This window comes from Bos grunniens, chromosome 25 (genome assembly GCF_055505025.1).
Source record: "Bos grunniens cultivar Pamir isolate PY7600 chromosome 25, Bosgru_T2T1.0, whole genome shotgun sequence".
Classification (NCBI taxonomy): Eukaryota; Metazoa; Chordata; class Mammalia; order Artiodactyla; family Bovidae; genus Bos; species Bos grunniens.
In genome coordinates this window covers 14,792,587-14,815,857 of record NC_141189.1, presented here as the reverse complement: position 1 = coordinate 14,815,857, position 23,271 = coordinate 14,792,587, and the positions used below count along the sequence as shown (strand labels likewise).

Genomic DNA, 23,271 nt, shown 5'->3' with positions numbered 1-23,271 from the left:
GCTGGGCTGGGCTTTTCTGGCTGGGAAATCGTCAGCAGCGGCTCGGCGCTGTCCCCGCCTCCAGTCGGTGGACACACCAATCCCAGGCGGCCTCTCCAGGTGGGCGTTGCCTCCCCCCTCCAATCCTGGTTGTGGCGGAGCCGTCTCCGGAGCGGATTTGAGCTTGAGCGGCCCCAGTGAGAGGGTAAGGGACTGGAAGGGTGGTGCCTGGGCGACAGTGCTCAAGGCTGCAGACTGTTCCGGGCCCTGGAGACCCGGGAAAGGGGTAGAGGTAAAGACTCTGGGCCGCACCTGGCGGGCTCACAGGACATGAAAGGTGAAAAGCCACGCCCGATTCTTCATTCATTCAACAAACTCGTACTCGATACCGCCTATGTGGTAGGTACAGTTTACTAGACACTGAAGAAAAAGAAATGATGCTTGCCTCAAGAAGTTCATAACAAAGCATAGACAAGGTGTGCAGCGGGACACAGAGGACAGCGCAGAGTGGGGCGTTTATCTTGGAGTATTCAGGAAAGATTTTCTTGACATGATTAATTATTCAGCAGAAATGATAGCCCGGGTTCTAGGGATTAAGGAGTCTCGAACTTCTGCTCTGGAAATTCTACATTCTGGGGGAGATGTCCCCTGAGTTGGGTCTTGGAAGATGAGGGTTTGTTGTTTAGTCGCCAAGTCCGACTCTTTGGGACCCCATGGACTGCAACACTCCTCTGCCTCCACTATCTCTGGAGTTTGCTCAAATTCCTGTTCTTTGAGTCGTTAGCTCAGCGAAAAGGGGAGGGGTTAGAACATTCCCTTTAGGGGATGGGCAGCCTGGGCAAGGTTCGGGAGGCCAGAGGCGGGAAAGTGAAAGACCTGCTTGGAGAATAGGAAACCATTAGAGTGGCTATAACAAAGGGTCAGGGGCTTGAGGATGGCGGTGGGGAGGAGAAGTAGGAAGTAGGTTGGGGCAAGTTTGTAAAACGGCCTTGAAAGTCAACTGAGAAGGTTTGGACCAATAGCTGGAATACCTCGGGGGTTGAATATTTTTAGCCCTCACTCAAGTGTGGGATTACTTGGAGTTCCTAGAATTCATAAAGCTGTTGCAAGGTTTCCTAAATGCTCTTCCCTATGCCTGGAAAACCGTTCCCTCCCTGTCTTGCTACTCCCTTTCATCCATCAATATTGGAGCCAGTGTTGGAAAGACTCCCCACTGATGCAGATGCCTAGCTCTGGGCTCCTGTATGCTCCCAGGAAAAGAGGGAGACTGGGAGGGAAAGGAAACATTCTTACATCATCACATCTCCTGAGCATCTTCAGAAATCCAAAGCTCTGGCTCCTGCCTGAGGGAAGAAAAGGTTAAGGAAGAAATTTGGAGATAGCCGGAGGCATTTCCAGTATATAAATAGAACAACAAACAAAATGACAATGATAACTAATACTTCTTGACTTCTAATTGTGTGCCAGGCTCTATCTATGCTGAACATATTATATAGCGATTATGTACTTATATCCTCACAACCACCCTCTGTGGTCAATGCTATAATTATTCCCATTCTGCTGATGAGAATACTGAGGCTGGGAGTCCCAAAACACCCAGCTAGGAAGTAGCAGAGCTGAGAATGACCTTCAGGAGTATGACCACAAAGCCAGTGTTCTGTGCAGGCAGCAAGAACATCCATCTGGGGAGCCTTGACTCCAAGCAAATCTGTGTTCATTTTCTTTGCCAGCTTGGCGGTCCAGGACTGTTCAGACAATGAATCATACCCATTTTCAGCTGAGACCTGAGTGCTGTATGGAATTTACCTTCCTTGGGAGACTGGAAACTTTGTCTGGTCTCTGTCCCCTGAAATGTCCACATTGGTACAGCAAAAGGGTCTAGGAAGAATTTAGTGTAGAACAGGGAGAAATCCTTAATGTTGGCAGAAGACAGGCGAGGTTGGAGTTGACCAGATAAGAGTGAGAACCCTGGCTTGGACACTTCTTGACCACTCTGTGAGCTTCACTGTCCTCTCTGTGACTCGGGCTAATCATAGTGCTTAATTCTGAGAACTCCTGAGAGAAGTGAATGAGACCATGCTAACACCATGCCTGGTACATATCCTGAAGGAGATTTGGTGAGGATTCGATGAGTGTACAATTGTGAAAGGCTCAGATCAGCTCTCTGGCAGCTTGTAAGCACCAAGCAAATCTTAGTATTCTAGACTCTCCCTGGGTGACTTCACTTTAAAGGCTTCAATTTCTACTTAAACCTTCAAAAGCTCTGTGATTTTTTTCTGAGCTCTAAACCTGAATGCTTTAATGTTCAACAGGATATTTCTCCTTGGAGGACATACATGAATCTTTGCTCTTGTTCTAGCCCTTTGTATATCCAGTACTTAATACCTCTGCCTAAAAAATTAGCTGTTAAGAAAAAAAAAAGAAAACTATTTTCTAGGATAATGTGCTTTGGAGGGGAACAACAGAGACTCCACAGGCAGCCTCAAGTTAGGAAAGTTGCAGGGGGGCTCTGAGTGGGGACAGGCCAGGCAGGAATTTCAGCTATGTGGCCTGGGTTACCTTTTTATGCAGGCTCCTTGTGGGCAGCCTTCCCTTGGGGTTGGGCCTCTCTCCTGACTACTTGGCTGTCCCCATGGGATAGATTGGGTGGCTGCATATGGCCTGAAAAGTCTTAGGGGAGCATCTGTCAGAGAAACAAGTTTAGCCATCTTATCATGGGGCCCTCAGAAGTACTCACCTCTTCTGTGGCAGCCCATCCTTGAAGCCTTGGCCTTGTGTGTCCTTCCCTGCGCCCAGTTCAAACACCCCTGGCTTTGGGACGCCTCTCCACCTCATTAGTCATCCCCTCCTCTGTTCCATAGCGTCTAAACACAGGGGATTGTAGTTATTGATGTCCAGAGCTCGTTCACAACTAGGCTGGCAGCCAGCCAGGGCAGGAGGTGTGTATTATTCATATATGTATCATCACCACCCAGTGAGCCATCAGTTCATGTTTGTTGAGTGAATAACACAACGGGGAATCTCCACATGAATTAGGCCATCTGGGTTTGGGTTGGCATTTTATTTACTTGTTGATTTTTAAAGTAAATTAATTGTTTTAAAAATACTTTTGTAGGGAGTTCCCTGGTGGTCCAGTGGTTAGGACTTGGTGCTTTCACTGCTGTGGCCCTGGGTTCAACCTTCAGTCAGGGAACTAAGATTCTGCAAGCCATGTGGCTTGGCCAAAAATTTTTTTTTTCTATTTTGTAGTTTTAAAATAACATGTAAAAAAATAAAATAAAATAACATGTATATTGAAAAACATTTAAAAAATTGCAAATGTGTAAAGTTAAATGTTAAAAATTCCCCTCACTTCCCTTCCAATGCAGGTGTCACAGGCAAATACCGGTAAAAACCATTTTAATAACTTTATTGATATATAATCCAAATATCTTACAATTCACCTATTTAAAGTGTACACTTCATTGTTTTTTTTGGTAAATTCACAGGAATGTGCAACCATTATCACAATCTAATTTTAGGACATTTTTGTATCTCTCCAAAGTAACTCAGTACCCATCAGCTTCCCATCACCACCTCTACCCGCTCCCAACCCTAAGCAGCAACTACTAATCCACTTCCTCTCTAAAGGTTGTTTTTTTTTTCTTTTTGCCTATTCTTGGACATATCATATAAATGGAATCATATAATATGCTGTCTTTTGTGTCTGGCTTCTTTCACTTAGCATGTATTTGAGGGTCTTCCATGTTGTAGCATGTATAAGTACTCCATTCCTTTTTATTGCTAAATAGTATTCCATTGTATTAATACTGCATGTTGCATTTATCCAGTCATTAATCACTATTAACAATTTAATACACTTCATGTATTTGTTCAGATTTGCCTGGGTTTAAATCCCTACAGGCCTAGATGAGTGACTCTGGGTAAATTATAATCTCTCCAAGCTTGGCTCAAGTTTCCTCAGTAGTAAAATTTGGATAACAAAGGAAACTACCGAATAGAGTGTCATGACTGTACTGTCAGTAATTATTTTTGTTGAGCACTTAGTATGTGCTAGGCACTTTAGATATCTAACAGATCCATAATTTATACATTAGGGAATTAAGGTTAGGAGAAGTTAAGTAAACTTCCAAGGTTAAATGGCCCCTAAGAGAGTGATGGAGGTAAATAGAATCACAGGCTGCTGGCAAAGCCTGCACTGTTAACTGTTAAAATCATGGAATAGTAAAGCACTTATCAAGAACCTTGCAAAGAGAATGTTTAGTAAATGATAACTGCTATAGCTATAAAAAAAGTGGGAAAAAATTAGCAATTGACTCATTGTCTAAAGACACCAACCGCAAACTTCCCTGGTGGTCCAGTGGCTAAAACTCCATGTTCCCGGTGCAGAGGGCTCTTGTTCCATCCCTAGTTTGGAAACTAGATCCCGCATGTCGCAACAAACACCCAGAGAAGCCAAATGAATGAATAAATAAAAATTTTAAAAGATAGCATCTTAAAAAAACAAAAGACACCTGTCATTCTCATTTTTGGCATATTTCCTTCCAGTCTTAAAGGAATATTTCAAACATACCAAAAATCCAGAAGATAAGACACTGACGGTTCTGTTGATGTCTTTTTGTAAGAACACAAAACTTAGTAGATTAGGTGGTTCTAGCGCCAATACCGGAGAAGGCAATGGCACCCCACTCCAGTACTCTTGCCTGGAAAATCCCATGGATGAAGGAGCCTGGTAGGCTGCAGTCCATGGGGTCGCTAAAAGTCGGACACGACTGAGCGACTTCACTTTCACTTTTCACTTCGCTGCATTGGAGAAGGAAATGGCAACCCACTCCAGTGTTCTTGCCTGGAGAATCCCAGGGACAGGGGAGCCTGGTGGGCTGCCGTCTATGGGGTCGCACAGAGTCGGACACGACTGACGTGACTTAGCAGCAGCAGCAGCAGCGCCAATACTCTTAGATATTTTTTCCCCATGCTTATTTTTCCTTAAATTACTAGTCATACCACATCATTTTCCATCTTTTAAAAATCCTATCTTGAGCATTTCCCCAGCATGTAAATTATGCTACATGATTTCTCATGTTACATATATTATACTGTATGGATGAAACAAGATTGATCAATTCCTCATTGCTGAGCATTTACGCTCTATCTCAGCAACATTATCATTACACAGCGATCTTTCCTCAAGTATCTGATAATTCCCTTTGGGCAACTTTCTAGAAAGGCCGAAAGGTCAGAGACTGTGCTTCTCATTAAGGTTCTTTACACTTCCCTACTAAGTAACGCCGATGAATGGGAAATGGAAGGAGGCTGAGGTTTTTTGGTTTTTTTTCCCCCCACCTTTTAGAACGTGTTATTCAAGTATAACACACATACAGAAAAGTGCACCTATGCATGGAGCTCAATGGATTTTCAGAAACGGAACGGAACACACCGCGTACCCAGCACCCAGGTCCAGAAATCGAGCTCCGGGCCGCCTCGCCACTAGCCATCGCTAATATCTGAGGGGTCTTTAACGCCGCAAAGACCTGCTAATCCGATTATGTCTTTGGAAACTTACTAATGTAAATTAATACTACTTCTATACAACCTAGACAACGAAAACGTGAGCTTAATGTTCTCGCAAACGCTTAACATTCTGATTCCGAGACAGGCGAAGAGCATAGGGGTTCAAATGGCCAGAGGGGCCCGTCCCGCTCGCGGCCCCGCGGGCGTCCTCCAGGCTCCCGGCGTGCATCGCGGCGATCCCGGCGTGCATCGCGGCGCGCGGAGCCGGCTCTGGGGCGTGCGGCGCGGAGCCGGGAGCCGCAGCTTCTCGGCCTCGAGCTCGGCGTGTGCTGGTGACCCGAGGAGAAGAGGCGGAGGCGACATGGAAGTGTAAGTGGTTCGCGGGCGTGTAGCGGGCTTTGGGCCGACGCTCACAGCTCGGGACGTCTCGGCCCTGGGAGCCGGCAGACGGGGGCCTGGGGCGACCTCTCGTCGCGGCGCGCTGGAAGGAAGGGGCTCCCACTCTGGCCCGCTGACCTTCGCGCCCACTCCCACCGCGTGCCCAGGTCGCGGGGCGGCGTGCAAGTTGGCCCAGCTGCCTTTAAGTGCCTGTTCCCTCCCTCATCCACTCACTCTTGTTGCAGGGGTCACCGTGGGGAGCTAGGCTCAGTGTCGGAACCGGGACTGAGGTAGAAAGCCCTGGGTCCAGCCTAGAGGTACCAGGAGGAAAGATGGGTAAATCCTGGGGTGGAGCTTTGTTTAGGGGCCGTGGGCTCCTGGGGAGGCCTTAGTCAGAAGAAGTGCTCTCCGAGTTTGATGGGAAGTTTGTGTATTTAGCCGTGTGTGTGTGTGTGTGTGTGTGTGTGGAGGGTAAAAGCCACTCTAACAATTTTAACTCCGCATAGCCTTTTCCGTGTCTGCTCATTGTTCCTCGTGCAAATGGAAGTTTTTGCGCCTATTGTGTAATGAATTTTTCCATGGTTGACAACTTACTTTGTTGTTTAGTCGCTCGGTCGTATCCGACTCTTTTGCAACGCAGTGGACTGCAGCACGCCAGGTTTCCCTGCCCATCACCATCTCCCGGCGTTTGCTCAAACTCATGTCCATTGAGTCGGTGATGCTATCCTACCACTTCGTCCTCTGTGTCCCCTTCTCCTGCTTTCAAGTCTTTTTCAGTATCCAGGTCTTTTTGAAAGAGTCGGTTCTTCACATCAGGTGGCCGAAGTATTGGAGCGTTAGCTTCAGCATCAGTCCTTCCAATGAATATTCAGGGTTGATTTCCTTTACGTTAACTTATAGTCATCCGCATATTGTGTTTTCTTTGGCACTGATTAATACTTATATTTTCCTTTATGTTTTTGTGCCTCGTGTTTAATGTCTACATGTACTAGTGTTTTTCAGGCTTAAAAAAAAGCACAGTAGCTATATGTAAATGAAAGCTTCCTAAGACAATACCATACACTCTGATACTCTCTTCTCTTTTATTAAAATAGAATGTTAACCCACTAAATTGATTTTGCAATCCACTGCTGCTGCTGCTAAGTCGCTTCAGTCGTGTCCGACTCTGTGCGATCCCATAGACGGCAGCCCACCAGGCTCCCCCGTCCCTGGGATTCTCCAGGCAAGAACACTGGAGTGGGTTGCCATTTCCTTCTCCAATGCATGAAAGTGAAAAATGAAAAGTGAAGGTGAAGTCTGTCAGTCATGTCCAACTCTTAGCGACCCCATGGATTGCAGCCTATCAGACTCCTCCATCCATGGGATTTTCCAGGCAAGAGTACTGGAGTGGGGTGCCATTGCCTTCTCCGTGCAATCCACTAATGGGGTTTCATATGAAACTTGAAAAAACATGCACATATACTACTCTAGTCCAACCCATTATCAGTTTTTCCCTCTTCACTAAGCATTTCCTGTCAGCATACAAATCTGTTTTAATTTATCTGTCTTAAAAAAAGATCCCTTGTCTTGCTAAACTCTGCCAATGGATGGAGGCAGTCCTGGTCCCCTCGCTGTGACTCAGTTGGGAAGCCAAGGCAGGCATGGACAGGTGAAAAGGGCTAGATGGTGACCTGGAGTAATTTATGAGTGAGCGACACAGACTTCATTTCACACATACACTTTTTTAAAAATACTAAAAGTATGGCCAGACCAGGGGGCAGGGGCAGTAATTCTCATACACTACTGATGATAATATAACTTGATTCAGTTCTTTTGAAGACTCATCTATATCAAGAGCCATAAAAATGGCCGTGGAGTGGTGGGACCAGATGAAGAGGCTCTTCAGTTCTTGTTTGCTTTCTGCCATAAGGGTGGTGTCTGCATATCTGAGTTTATTGATGTTTCTCCTAGCAATCTTGATTCCAGCTTGTGCTTCATCCAGCTCAGCATTTCTCAGGATGTACTCTGCATATAAGTTAAATAAGCAGGGTGACAATATACAACCTTGATGTGCTCCTTTCCCAAGTTTGAACCAGTCTGTTGTTCCATGTCCAGTTCTAATGGTTGCTTCTTGACCTGCATACAGGTTTCTCAGGAGGCAGGTAAGGTGGTCTGGTATTCCCACCTCTTAAAGAATTTTCCACAGTTTATGATCCACACAAAGGCTTTAGCATAGTCAGTGAAGCAGAAGTAGATTTTTTTTTAAATTCTCTTGCTTTTTCTATGATCAGCGGATGTTGGCAATTTGATCTTTTCTAAATCCAGCTTGAACATCTGGGAGTTTTGGGTTCATGTACTGTTGAAGCCTAGCTTGGAGAATTTTGAGCATTACTTTGCTAGCATGTAAAATGAGTATAATTGTGCAGTAGTTTGAACATTCTTTGGCATTGCCCTTCTTTGGGATTGGAATGAAAACTGACCTTTTCCAGTCCTGTGGCCACTGAGTTTTCCAACTTAACACTTGGTATGCATATGAATAAAGGTAAAAATTGCTGAGTAGAAAAAAATTCCTTGTCCGTCCCCACATCCTGTCTACCTGTGGCTCCTTTTCTGCTTCCTTTCACCAGAAAACTTCTTAGAAGTGTCGTTTACTCTTTATTTCTTTCCGTCATTCTTTGAGTTTCCATCCTCACTGGTCTGCAGAAATGGGTCTTATGTAGATTTACCTATCTTGTCAAGCCCAGAAGTTGATTTTCTGACCTCAGCTTTCTCTCCATCCCTTGGCAGTAATTGATACAGAAACTCTTGGCTTTGTGACATGCTCTTCTGGATTTCTTCCTGCCTCAAGGACTACTTCTCTGTCTGCTTTCCTGGAACCCCCTTCCTTGCTTGGCTTCTAAATGTTGAAGCATTTTAGGGCTCAGTCCTGGGACCCTTACTTGCCATACTCTCTCCCCTGGTCATTTTACCCATCTATATGAAAATGATTCCCTAGAATGTATTTCTAGCCCTTCTCTCTTAGCCGTATACTTGCCTTGACCAGAAATTGAGCCCTGTTTCCTCACCGCTAAATCTAGTCCATCAGCCACTCCGGTCATCTCCAACTTAAGAATGAATTTTGATCGCAGTAACTTTTCACTGTCCCCGCTGCTAATTTTGTTGTCAGTCTTCTCTGGTTCGGATTAAACAATATCCTTTGGTTTTCACGCTTGCCCTGCCCCCTCCATTCTGTTTCCACACAGCAGCCAAAGTGAATTAAAATATTAGATCAAATCACTCTCTGTGTAAAAATCCTTCCTTGCTTTTCTGTTGTGCTTAGAGGATATCTGCATTTCTTAGTAGGACCACAAGACCCTGTTTAACCTCACGCGCTCACCAGCGTGGTCTCTTGTCATATACCCTCCCCTGCACACACACACTTTCCACTGGTAGGCAAGTAATTAGGGTAACCCTCCAAGCCCTTTGCTACTTCCAGGGCTTTGCACTGCTGTTCCTTCTTCCTGGTATACTTTTCCTCCTGTTCTGCCCTTTTCTTACCTCTTTGACATCTCAGGTTGAGTATCCTTTTTCAGTGTTTTTCCTCTCTGGTAAATCTGAAGTCAGTCCTGCTTTTTGTCTCTCATAGAACCTTGGTTTATTTTCCCCTTAAATAATAACAAATTACAATAATAGATGTATGTTTGTCTGGTGCTTTGTCTTCCTCGTGAGAGTGTAGGTACCGTGAAGGCAGGACCAGTGTGTGTTCACCTAGCGCTTAGCACTGCACCTGGCATACAGTAGGCCTTGACAAATATAGTCAGCCTTCTGTATTTACTAGTTTTGTATCTGTGGGTTTCACATCCACAGATACAGAGGGCTAACTGTACTTGTTGAGTGAAGTAATATAAATAGTACTTCAGTAGTTTAAGAAGTTAAATTAATATAAATTAATGAGCTAGTTTCTTGATTGCTTAGCATATCAATTTTCTGATTTTCCAAAGTGAAATGATTTCAGTCAAGAAGTTTTTCTCCGGTAGTAACCTGCCCACTTCTTCCAAGAAGTCATTGATCAATCAAGAATTCTGTGGCTAGCGGTTTTGGGAAAATGAGGTTTTCTGAGGTAGGCGTGTGGTTTGGGGATGGCAGGGCCCCTGGAATGGGATGGTCTGGACGCCTAACTTCATATCTTGGCTGGTCTCCAGCATGAGGTGTGATCTCGGACAGTGTGGTCCTCAGGATCTTCAGGAGACCCGTGGGTTTCTGAGAGGGCAAATGTGTTGTACCTCTGCCAGGCAGCCCTAGGACCTGCAGTGAGGAGGCAGGGATGGAAGAGTCCCGTGAGTTGTTACTTTTTTTTCCTAACTACCTAGTGTATGTGAATGATACGTATAATATACACTAGGAGTTTTTCAAGGTTAAGGAATATTTATGCTTTATTTGGTTGAAAGGGAGAGTTGAAAAATGAAAACGTTTTCACCATCACGTCAGATGAAAGGATACCAAATATTCATAGCAAGATTAAGTATTTGTATGCATGAGGTATTTGTTGTTTGACTGACTTTGTCTAATGCCTCTGGGTTATTTATATGCCTGGAAGACTTTGTGTTCATCCTGTTATTCTTGAAGTTAAGATACAGAGTTAGGAAAAATGGACTTTGTTCTGTATCGTCTTTTTGAAAGAGTGTCAGAATTTCCTTCATCTTTCAACTGGAAATACTGATGTTTAGAGACATTAGCTAAGAGGTCCTACAGCAGGTCAGGAACAGGGCTGGAAAGAGGATACTTTGTTTGCTGGCTCCCAAGTGCATGCTACACTTTAACTTGTTCATTGACTTTGAAGGTTGCTCAGTTTTCTTGGAGCAGAGTTTAGCTTTTCCGAACAGGACTTCAATCAGTAACATAGATTTGAGCAATTCCGTTCGTCATTGTGTTCGTAAGAGTTGACTGCGTGATAGTAACTAGGCACTGTTTGCTTGGACTTCTTTGTGCGTGTGTGCCTCGAAGGAAAGTCTGTCAGTAGATCGTTTTGTCCTATTTATTCAGAATTTGGTTTTCCAGTAGTTGTTTGTGTCCATTAAATTGATTCAGCAAGTTAAGCAGATTTTACAGGTTAAATTTCAAATAGCAAGTCAGCTAAGGAGCTTAAATGACTGCCCTCTTGTAAGTATAGATTCACACAGTCTTTAAAATTCACTTGGAATATTTACTTTAAATATAAGTAATATCAGTACTATTCTAAGTCCTACAAGAGAGTATGAAGGAAAAAAAAATTGGAAGAGAGGGTCCTTAATTACAAGTTATACTGATGTCTTTTTTAAAAAACCTGGAATTGTTTAGTTTTACATCTCCATTTTTCTCAAGTTTTTACCTTGAGAAATGTTAAACCCATGTAGCAGTTGCAAAAAGAGCATCACAAGTACCTGTATGTCCTTTACCTAGAGTCACCATGTAGGCATGCATGCATTTTCTCTACACACACACACACACACTTCTCACTCTCACACTCTCTACTGAACTGTTTGAGAATTATAGCTGTGTCATGTTATCAGTCTTAAAAAGGCATTTTCCTATGTATCTGTAATACCATCATCATACTTGGGGAATTTAGTGCTTATATAGTGATAGTGAAGTCGCTCAGTTGTGTCCGACTCTTTGTGACCCCATGGACAGTAGCCAACCAGGCTCCTCCGTCCATGGGATTTCCCAGGCAAGAATACTGGAGTGGGTTGCCCTTTCCTCCTCCAGGGGATCTTCCCAACCCAGGGATCGAACCTGGGTCTCCAGCATTGTAGGCAGACGCTTTACCGTCTGGGCCACCAGGGATCCCTAGTGCTTATATAACCACTATTATTAAAATGCAATCTATATTAAAATTTCATCAGTTGTCTTAATAATGTTTTAGCTAGATTTAGGAAACACTGTATTAGGATCCAGTCAAGAATCACACATTGCCTTTGTTGCCAGGGTTCTTTAACCTCCTTCACTCTAAGACAGTTTCCTAGCCTCTTTTTGTGACATTGGTATCAGGACAAATGATAGTGATATTTGAAGAATCTGGGCCAATGGATTTGAAGAAGGTTCCTCAGGTTGCATTTGTCTGATTATATCCTCTTAACTAGGTTTAAATGAGCCATTTTTGGACTGGATTGCTATAAGGCATGTTTCCTTCTCAGTGCATCACATCATCATTATTGGTGCTGTTGAGTTAGATAACTCGATTAAGATGTTTCTCAAATCTCACCATATCCTGTTCTCAGCAGCCTGCCAGTTGGTGGTGGTTACAGTAACTTCTTCAGGATAAAAGCTGCATTAAAAAAAAATTTCCGCAATACACACTACTCATTTAGGACTTAGTAAAAACACACTGTATTCATTGATTTTTTTGTTGTTGTGTTTCCACACCAATCAGCATGTGAAACTTCCCTGACCAGGGATCAGACTTGTGCCTCCTGCAGTGAAATTGCAGAATTTTAACCATGGACCACCAGGGAAGCCCTATATTTTATTGAATGAAGGAATGCCTAGAATTTTTTGCATTTACTCCATTAGTATTTAGCTGGTTAAAAAAATATATATATATTAATATCTTCCTAATGAAATATCAGTGGATAAATTAGCTGTGCCCACCAGAGTGCAAGATGCAGTAAGATCCATTGTTCTCCTGGCCCCAAAACACAGGTTCATGACAATATACTTGGAAGGGAGTGCCTATCCTTTGTATATTGACTCTAGAAAAGGCAGGAGACGTTCCCAGGATTCTCTCAGTTAACAGCATGGTTGGGCAGTGGGGCAGTACTTGAACAGCCAGGACAGATTTCCCAGGGCCTAGAATAGTCTGCATGACTGAGGAGGGGCTGGGACTTGGAGATGAACTTGTCACGGTGGTACCTGGGATGCATCCACTGGCCTTGAGAAAGAACAGCATTTGTAATTCCTCACCACCCTGTTCCAGGAAGGGCTATTTTGGTACCCCTGAATGTTATGGCACACAGGGAATTGTAATTCAATTTCAAGCAGAGATCATAAGAGGGCTCTTGGGCTGACTTCCTGATTAAGTAGTCAAGGATGACATGTGGCTTGATTTGTCATTTCCAGTTTTAAATGAACCTTGTCATGGCCCCTAATTATGCATTATCCTTCCTGTGTCAGGTTCCTTTTAAATATATTCTCTGTGACCTAAATGCCATTGTCATTTGCGCAAAGCCTCACTTGATGAAATCCTGGCTCTCTGTTGAATGACTGGTAACCTTTGGTAAGCCTTGTGCTTTTTTGATTACGGTGCTGACAGCACTGTGTGATGACCTAAGGTCTCGGCTGAATGCTGTGTCAACTTCTTGCTTGTTTTGCTTTATTTATTGACTGGGGAAACCGCCCATGTTTTTGAAACTTTGTGTCCTTGTTTTCACCTTACAGCCCCTCTCCTAGTTTAAGAACAGACAGTAATTTTTGTTGCACATTATGTCAAATACAAACTCCTTGGTGAGTTGATTCTGTATTACTGATCTCCATCCAGTTTTATTTTTTACAATCCCATAGTTATTGTCCACTTCAGTTTTTTCTTTTTTACTGTGTGCCCTTGAGCACAGTTTTTAATCTTTGCACCTGTTTCATCATCTATGAGGAAGAATCATAATAGCTCGTACATCACAGGCTTTTTAGTGAGAATTAAAGTGAAATGATGTCTTACAGCTTTCCTTTAGGGCGATCCTAGTAAACCACCGGCTGTTACACTTTTAAAATTTGTATTTTCCTTTCATCCTCAGAACAGCTTTTTGAAGTAGGAAGAGGTGGTGGTGGTAGCACAGGCAGAAGTGGTAATAGATGGTGTTTATTGAGTCCTTACTGTGTTCCAGGTACTTCACATGTTTCAGCTCAATCCTATAAAAATCTTAGGAGGTTGGTACTATAATTGCCATGTTATAGATGAGGAAATGTAAGCACAGAAGGGTTCGATAACTTGCCCAAATTCACATATCTAATGGAGGATGGAGCTGGATTTAGAATCCAGGCTACACTTCTGAGTACTAGTTTATCTTCACTTTTTGTTTTATATGGGGATGCTTAGGGGGTGGTAATTAACTCATTAAAACTCAGGTAAGTGGCAGAGCTGGAACATGAACCCAGATTTGTCTGATTTCAAAACTGTGTTTTTTGGAAATTGAAGTAGAGTTGATTTACAGTGTTTCAGGTATACAGCAAAGTGATTCAGCGATACATACATATATATTCTTTTTCAGATTCTTTTCCATTATAGATTATTATAAGATATTGAATATAGTTCCCTGTGCTATACAGTAGGTCAAAACTGAATTCTTAATTGTTACTAATGAATTTGCATTCTTACTATAGACCGTTAAGAACAGTATGTACTTTTTGATGCGATACTGTAGAATGGATCAGTGGTCATTTAATGCAAGTTACACTGCTGCGCTCATTCATACGTGAAAGTGACATTTTGCCTTGACTGTTGCACAGGGGTCAGGGTTTTGACCACTGCTCTACACGTGAACTCTGCCTGTTGAGTTGACAGTGAAGATAAACACCTTGGGAGTTTTGTGCCAATCTGGCAGGATTCCTGACATTGCTGGGATTTCCAGGAGTGATGTTAGTGTTAAGGGTCTCATTTCTGGTGATCCAGCAGGAAAACTTAGCTGCCCAAAATGTCGACAGCTGGTGGAAGGCAGAGGTGCTGGAGAGGGGGCATAGCTGTGGGATGAGGCGGCACTCTGTTTCTCCAGCTAATTCTAGCACCCTCTGTTTATTGCCATCCCCCTACTCCTGTGGTTTGGCCCACGGGTTCTTCCTACTACTAACTTCCTCTTAATGTCTGACTTCTCTTTAACTTCTGCCTACTTGGACCATGGATAAGTAGAGTATCTTAGTAACCTACCTGATAATGGGTTTGTGATATACCTCAGTTTTAAAGAGGAGAATTTGCTCTGAATTTGCATCGCCAGCTAAACCAGTGAGATTTAGGACATTTCTCAATTTGGGGGTTGTAGTCCCCAAGTTTCTGAACTGGACTACTGAATCTTAACAGAGGGATTATTTTATATATTTTGTTCCCACAGAGGGATAGGAACCCAGACTAATGACAGTTCGCTTTGTTTTGCAGGAAGGATGCCAATGCTGCACTGCTCAGTAACTATGAGGTAAATTGCTTTGCACTGTTGTGTTTTCCTCTCTGATTGTTTGCCCTCTGCTTCTGAAGGCTGCTGAATTAGTTTTGGTTAGAAATGACTGAATTCATTTGGATTTCCCATTTAAAATAAGAGAGATGGCACCATCTGGTGGACTTTGGAATGCTCTTAGCTTGGTAAATCACACACAGTAATTCAGGAAAGCTGAGAAGGCTCTAGCTCATGTAGGCAACCATCTCCAAATGCTAGAGATTTTAGATCTTCATTTGGGATGCCTTCATAGGATGGAAGTATCTATTTTGGAACTGTTTCTGTTTGTAAAAATTTTCTATTAAAAAATGTGTGCCTTTTCCAAATTAACACTCTTTAGCTGTAAAATGCTTTTGTAAGTTATTATTTTGATCCTCATAATGGTCTCATAGGTATTAACACCTTCATTTTGGAAGTGAGAGTTTAGTTGACTCACCAGACTGAAGCAACTTAGCAGCAGCAACAGATTTGGAATTTGGGGGCTTGAGGGTTGGGTTGCTGGGGAAAGAAAAGAAGGAAGGAAAAAGGTTGGTGAGAGCGGAGATAGACCATTATTTCTGCTTACTTGCTATTATACCTGGGTGTTGTTTGGTAATAGCAAAACCATCTGATAGGTTAATTCTGGGTATAGCAAGAACAATTCATATATTCGTCAATTTTTCTTAGGTCAGGGTCTAAACTAAGGAAGACTTAGAGGAGATTTAAGTCTTCATTGTGTGATATATGTAGAAGGTAGTAGAATTAACACAGTGGGCCGTATTCTTTCCTTCCTAAAGGTTCATCTTAAATGGGTTCTAGTCATAACAGGAAGGAGATGGTCAAGCCATTGGCTTTTAGAAATCTCCTTGTCTGTTAGGCCTCTGGACAAGGTGTTTAGCGTTTTATCCATTTGTGAACGTTGCATTAATGGGGTCTCAAGCCACTATATCTGAAAGGACCGACAGGCAGGGGACGGTTGCATTGTATCTAGTCGTTACTATGTCGTGATACTGTGCTTCTCACAATTTTCTGGTATAATCTCCAAAATAGGAGAGAGATTTCCTCCTGACCCTTCTTAGCACTAATACACATGTTTCTTCCTTGTGGGAAAAGTTTACTTCTAAAGTTCTATAGCATTTCTGTCCCTCCCCCCCCTTTTTTTGGTAAACCACTTTTATCACTTGCCTCATAATTTTTCTTTTCCAGAAATAAAATAGATTTTCATATTGGAGAAGAAGCAACATCTTTTTTTTTTTTTAATTTGTTGTCGGAAAAATTTTTTTAATTCAGGTATAATCAAATATGTTATATTAGTTTCAGGCATATGACATAATGATTTGATATTTGCGTATACTGCAAGATGATTTCCACAATAAGTAATTAATTAACATCATAGTCACATAATTTTTTTTTCTTGTGATGAGAACTTTTTAAGATTTACTGTCTTAGCAACTTTCAGATATGCAGTACAGTATTAACCAGAGTTGCCATGCTGTACGTTATATCCCCATGGTTTTCTTTTATAATTGGAAGTTTGTGACATCTGAACACTTTGATCTGTTCTGTCACCCTCCCTGCTGTCTCTCGCATGCATCTATTCTTTATGTCTATGAGCTTGGATTTTGGTTTTGTGTTGTTTTTAAGATTCCACATGTAAGTAAGATCATAGAGTATTTATCTTTCTCTGCTTTATTTTACTGAGCATAATGCCCTCAAATTCCATTCATGTTGCAGTTGGCAAAATTCCATTTTTTATGACTGAATAATATTCCTCTGTGTGCATGTATGTGTGTATATGTGTGTGTATAAATATATATATATATGTATATATATATACATACACATGTGCACACACACGCATATGCCACATTTTCTTTATCCATTCATCTGTAAATGGGCACTTTAGGTTATTTCCTTACCTTGGGTATTATAAATAATGCTTCATATATCCTTTCAAATTAGTGTTTTTGTTTTCTTTGGATAATTATCCAGAAGTGGAATTACTGACTCATACGGTAGTTCTGTTTTTAATTGTTTGATAATCCTTCCCTGTTTTCCGTAGCAGATGCACCAGTTAACATTCCCAGCCATCGTATGCAATGGCTTCCTTTTCTTTATATCCTCACCAGTACTTATTTCTTGACTTTTTGATAATAGCCGTTGTAACAGGTGTGAGGTGATAATCTCATTGTGGTTTTGATTTGCATTTCCCTCATGATTAGTGATGTTGAACATCTTTTTGTGGACCTGTTGGCCATCTGTATGTATTCTTTGAGAAAATGCCCATTTAAAAATTGGATTATTTGGTTTTTTGCTTTTGAGTTGTAGGAATTTACATATTTTGGATATTAACCCCTTATCAGCTAATAATTTGCAGACATTTCCTCCCGTTCAGTAGGCTGCACTCTGTTGATGATCTCCTCTGCTGCGCAGCAGCTTTTTAGTTTGATGTCGTCCCACTTGTTGATTGTTGCCTTTGTTGCCTTAGCTTTTGGTGTTGAATCCGAAAATTCATTGCCAAGACCAGTGTCAAGGCGCTTGCTGCCTGTGTTTTCTTCTGGGAGTTTTATGGTTTCAGATCTTCCATCAAGTCTTTAATCCATTTTGAGTTAATTTTTGTGTATGGTTTATGTAGTGATCTAGTTCCATTCTTTTCCATATGGCTGTCCAGTTTTCCCAACACCGTTTATTGAGACTATCCTTTCCCCATTGTATATTCTTGGCTCTTTTTTCATCAGTTGTTAGCCGTGTATGTGTGGGTTTATAGCTGGACTCTATTCTGTCCCATTAATCTCTGCATCTCTTTTAGGTACTGTGCTGTTTTGATTACTATAGCTTTGTAATATAGTTTGAAATTGGGGAGTGTGATGCCTGTAGCTTTGTTGTTCTTTTTCAAGATGGCTCTGTTCTGGGTCTTTAGTGGTCCATACAAATTTTAGGGTTGTTCTTTTTCTGTGAAATGTGCAATTGGAATTTTGATAGGAATTATACTGAATCTGGTTTGCTTTGGGTAGTACAAACACTTTAACAATATTCTTCCAATCCACGAGCATTTATTTGTGTCTTGACTTTTTCTTTTATCAGTGTCTTATAGTTTCCACTGTACAGGTCTTTTGCCTCATTGGTTAAATTTTTTCCAAGGTGTTTTGTCTTTTTTGTTACAATTATAATGATTGGAATTGTTTTTCTTTTTTTTAATTAGTGTATAGAAACACAGCAGATTTCTGTATGTTGGTCTTGTATCTTGCAACTTTACTGAGTTCATTTCTTAGTTCTAACAGTTTTTTGGTGGAGTCTTTAGGAGTTTCTGTAAATAATACCATGTAATGTGCAAATAGTGACAGTTTTAATTCTTCTTTACATCCCTTTGGATGCCTTTTATTTCTTGTCTTGACTGATTGCCCTGTCTAGGTCTTCCAGTACTAAGTTGAATAAAAGAGGCAAGAGTGGGCATCCTTGTCTTATTCCTGATCTTAAGAGGAGAAGCTTTTTGCTTTGCACTGTTGTGTGCAGTGTTGGCTCTGGGCTTATCATGTATGGCCTTTACTGTGTTGAGGTACGTTCCCACTATACCCACTTTGTTTAGAGTTTCATGGTTTATATTGATAGGAAACACTTGAAATAGCTTATGTAAACAAATGAATTTATACTGTTTGACTTAGATAAAATAACATCTTTAAAAAGTCAGATGCTTTTTGGATTCATTTGCTCTAATGCAAGAGTTTGGAGGAGGGTTTATGAGAAGAAAGAGATGTTCTATTTATCCTTCAAGATCATTGACCTTGGAATAGATACATTTCTCAAACTTATCTATGAAAATTTTTTGTATATCTCTTCCTAGGTGTTCCAGTTACTAACTGATTTGAAAGAGCAGCGTAAAGAAAGTGGAAAGAATAAACACAGTTCTGGGCAACAGAACTTGAATACTATCACATATGAAGTAAGTCTAGGTTTCCAGAGGGTCTATCCGAACTACTGTTAAAGGGGGTTGGTTTATCTTGCTGCTGACTGGCCACCGAATCATGACTATCCATTATCTGATTTGAGAAGTTTTACTGTAACTCCGTTTTTATTCTGTTTATAGAAGTGGAAAGAGTTTGGGCAATTGCAAGTGTTGGCCAACTGCAAAGTTTACAGGAGGGAATAATAAAAAACCTGCCCTCACTTCTAATACCAATTGCAAGTCAGAGCGCCCCAAGAGAACCCTCAGGTTCAATAATTCACTGAAAGTACTCATAGATCTTGCTAAAAGCTATTATATTCACAGTTACAGGTTATCACAAGGAAAAGATAAAGATTAAAATTGGCCTAGGGACGAAGCAGTTGGGGCAGGTGCCAGGAGAAATATCATAGGCAGAGCTTCCTTTGTTCTCTAATGTGGAGTTAGAACATGCTTCTCTCGAAGTCAGTGTGTGTTAATACACTCAGAACATTTTCAACCAAGGAAGCTCCACCAAGTTTTGGTGTCCAGTTTGTACTGGGACTCCGTTACCTAGGCATGATTGATTGATTGATTGCCTGTGTAGTTCATGTCAGCCTCCAGGTCGGTTGATATGGCATGACCCAAAGCCCCTACTCTCAGTCTTACTGTTAAGACTATCCAGTAGGACGTCTTGCTCCCAGACAAACACACTCCTATTAGGTGTAATGTTCCAAGCGTATGAAGACTACCGCCTGGAAGCAGAGGGCAAAGGCCAGATCATCTATTTTGGCAAAAACAAATTCTTCATTACAGCGGAAGTGATACTTTTTTATGGTAGAAAACTTAGAAAGTACCAAAATGTATAAAGAAAGTATTAAAAGTAATTTATAATCTTAATATCTAATTGATAGTTTGTTGCATTCTCTCCCATTCTTATGCTTTGTTCTTAAAAAAGAGCATTTAAGCTGTTATATGTTTGATTTTGTATCTGTCATTTTATTTTTTCTTGTTATTTATTTGCTTTCAGTTTTCGTTTTGTTTTATAAAGATTTGGATTTAATTGTCTTCTAATTTATCTTTTCAAAGACATTAAAAAACTTGCCTTAAATCATCATAATCTCTTTTAAGGAAAATAAGGGATTTAACCCCTTAGTCATCATTCCTTCCTATCTGATTTTGTTCATTTAATTATGTGTTTAGAATCCTAGAATCATTTATCAGTCATGTTCTTTTACTTTATATAGTTCATCTCTTTAATGTCTATAGTTCATTCAGAGCTATTTGTCTAACGCTTGCTTTTTCTTTTTTTTCCGTAGACATTAAAATACATATCAAAAACACCATGTAAGCACCAGAGTCCTGAGATTGTGAGAGAATTTCTGACAGCAATGAAAAGCCACAAGTTGACCAAGTAAGTAAAAATAATCTTAAGTGGGGAAAGACTGACACATAATGAAAATGATAGCTTGCAAAAGTCATCCTTTGCAACAGTGTGTTTATATTTAGTTGGGTTTTAATCAATACGCAGTGCTCTTTTACAGTAGGATCCTAGGATTGTATATGAGACAACTGAGACTTCCACCCTGGGATCCTTCTAGGGCCAGAAATAGAACACAGTGGGCTTTTTAATCTCAAAAAATCTCCCCCAAATCTGTCCCTTAACCTCTTCTCAACATTCAGACTAAATTGGTTGAAAAATAGGATTTATAAATTACGAGCTTTTGATCAAGTTGGTGAATTAAGTCATTTGACATTTGTGGGGCAAAAATGGCTTGATAATACTCTGTTTGCTCTTCTTGTGCCCAGTTACTTTCTTGATGACTTTCCTGAATAAGTTCAGTTTGAGTAAGTGAGTGAGTGAAGTCGCTCAGTTGTGTCCAACTCTTTGCGACCCCATGGACTGCAGCCTACCAGGCTCCTCCATCCATGGGATTTTCCAGGCAAGAGTACTGGAGTGGGTTGCCATTTCCTTCTCCAGGGGATCTTCCCGACCCAGGGATTGAACCTGGGTCTCCTGAATTCGAGGCAGACGCTTTAACCTCAAGTTAAGTTTGTAGAAATTAAAAGCATCATTAAGAATTAGAGCAAGAGTTTCCATGAGAAAAAACTAACCCTGGTCTTTTAGAATTAATAACACAGCTGATAAATCCAAAAAAGGCATTTGTCATTCATTCAGAATAATCAGAAATCTTCTTTTGGAGGCAACATTTGGTATTGTTTCAGGCACACGGCTGGTGCATTGTCAGTAAACTAGTGCCCTTCTCCCTTGCTTCTCTTCTCTATGAAGACAAATCTTTTCAAATGTGTGCCTGTATGTGTTTATGTATGTTTATTTATAGTTTTACTTTTGTGATAAACATAACATAAAATGTACCATTTCAACCACTTTTAAGTCTAAAGTTCATTTATAGTATTCACACTGTTGTGCAGTCAACATCCAGAACTGTTTAATCTTGTAAAACAAACTATACCAATTAAACAACTCCCCATTTCCTACTTAACCTAGCCCCTGACACCACCGTTCTGTTTGTATGAATTTGACTACACTTAATACCTCGTATAAATAGAATCATACAGTATATGTCTTTTTACAAAATCTGAATATTTTTTAATATTGTGGTATTTTTATTTTAGCCATTTTTAAAAAACATTTGTTTGTTTATTTTTGGCTATGCGGGGTCTTTGTTGCTGTGCACAGGCTTTTTTGAGTTGCGGTGAGCAGGGCCTGCTTTCTAGTTGGGTGTGGGCTTCTCATTGCGGCGGCTTCTCTTGTTGCTCTAGGTTCATGGGCTCAGTAATCGTGGCACCCATGCTTAGTTGCCCTGAGACATGTGGTATCTTTCTGCTCCATGGATCAAACCTATGTCCTCTGCATCGGCAGGTGGATTCTTAACCACTGGACCACCAGGGAAGCCCTATTTCTAACCATTTATAAGTGTGCAGTTTAGTGGCATTAGATAGAGTCAGTTGTACAATCATCTCTGCCATCCATCCAAAGGATAGGTTTTCATCATGCCAAACTAAAACCATATACCCATTAAACAATGAGTCCCCATCCTCCCTTCTCCCTCTGGTAACCACCAGTCTGCTTTGTATCTCTGACTTTGGCTACGTTATTTGTTCTTTCTGGTTATTTCATTTATAACGTCTTCTGGTTATTTCATTTATAACGTCTTCAGGGCTCATTAATGCTGTAGAGTGTGTCAGGGTGTCCTTTTGGAGGCTGCATACTGTCCCATCTTATGTATGTGTGACATTTTGTTTATTCATTTATCCATTAGTGTATGTATTTGGGTGATGTCTGCCTTTTGGCTGTTATGCATAATGGTACTGCTGTGAACACAAGTGTATAAATACCTCTTGGAGATTCAGCATTCAGTTCTTTTGAGTATATACCCAGAAGCCAAATTGCTAGATCTTAGGATAACTGTATTTTTCATTTTTTGAGAAACTACCATACTGTTTTCCCTAGTGGCTGCTCCATTTTACATTCCCACAGGCAATGCACAGGGTTCTTATTTCTTCACATCCTCATCAGCACTATTGGGTAGGCCAGAAGGTTAGTTCCAGTTTTTCGTAAGATGTTATGGGAGACCCTGAGCGAACTTTTTGGCCAACCCAATACATATTTTAAAGAATGTTAAGAGGACAAAAATAGTCTTTCGTGTTTACTTAGAATTTTACTATTTCTTTTCATCATTCATTCCTGTTCATGTTTACTTTTTAGCATTTACTTCAGCCTAAAGAGCTTCTACTAGCACTTCTTTGAGAACAGGCCTGCTGGCTACAATTTTCTTAGTTTTGGTTCAAATGGGAGTGTTATATATATTCTTTCATTTTGAAAGGATAGTTTCAAGGGGTTGAGTGATCTTTTCTTTCAGCTCTTGAAAGATGTTAGTTTAAAAAGTCCTGTGACTGCTTTCAATACTTTTCTTTATATTTGGTCTTTGAAGGATTTAATTATGATTTTTTTTAAAGTTTATCTGCTGAACTTCTTGGTTATGTAAATTTTTATTTCTTACCCCAGTTTGTGAAGTTTTGGACCACTATTTCTTTAAACATTTTTTTCTGCCCCAAGTCTCTTCCTCCTTTCATTCCAGAACTCCAAAGACGCAACTGTTAGAACTCTGATAATTTTTCTACATATTCCTAAGGCTTTGTTTTTATTGTTGTTGTTTTTTAAAGACAAAGTAAGTTTTACACTGAAGTATGGTTGATGTAGCGGAGAAGGCAATAGCACCCCACTCCAGTACTCTTGCCTAGAAAATCCCATGGACGGAGGAGCCTGGTGGGCTGCAGTCCATGGGGTCGTGAAAAGTCGGACACGACTGAGCAACTTCACTTTCACGTTTCACTTTCATGCATTGGAGGAGG

General features: G+C 41.1%; 1 protein-coding gene across 6 annotated transcripts in view; it reads left to right on the top strand.

Annotated features, from left to right (window-relative positions):
* Positions 1-159: 159 nt before the first annotated feature.
* The window catches only part of CRCP (CGRP receptor component), a 39,413-nt gene continuing 16,301 nt past the window's right edge, over positions 160-23,271 (top strand). For 2 of the 6 annotated variants that reach the window (XM_086374741.1, XM_086374742.1), the window contains exons 1-4: positions 5,763-5,859; positions 14,942-14,978; positions 18,817-18,915; positions 20,214-20,308. In XM_086374741.1, the coding sequence (XP_086230867.1) occupies positions 5,852-5,859; positions 14,942-14,978; positions 18,817-18,915; positions 20,214-20,308 (239 nt within the window). In that variant the 5' untranslated portion in view covers positions 5,763-5,851. Of the gene's footprint in view, positions 379-5,635; positions 5,860-14,440; positions 14,513-14,941; positions 14,979-18,816; positions 18,916-20,213; positions 20,309-23,271 lie in introns of those variants that run through there. The other 4 variants (XM_086374744.1, XR_015154519.1, XM_086374743.1 and 1 more) reach the window with 4 other exon arrangements.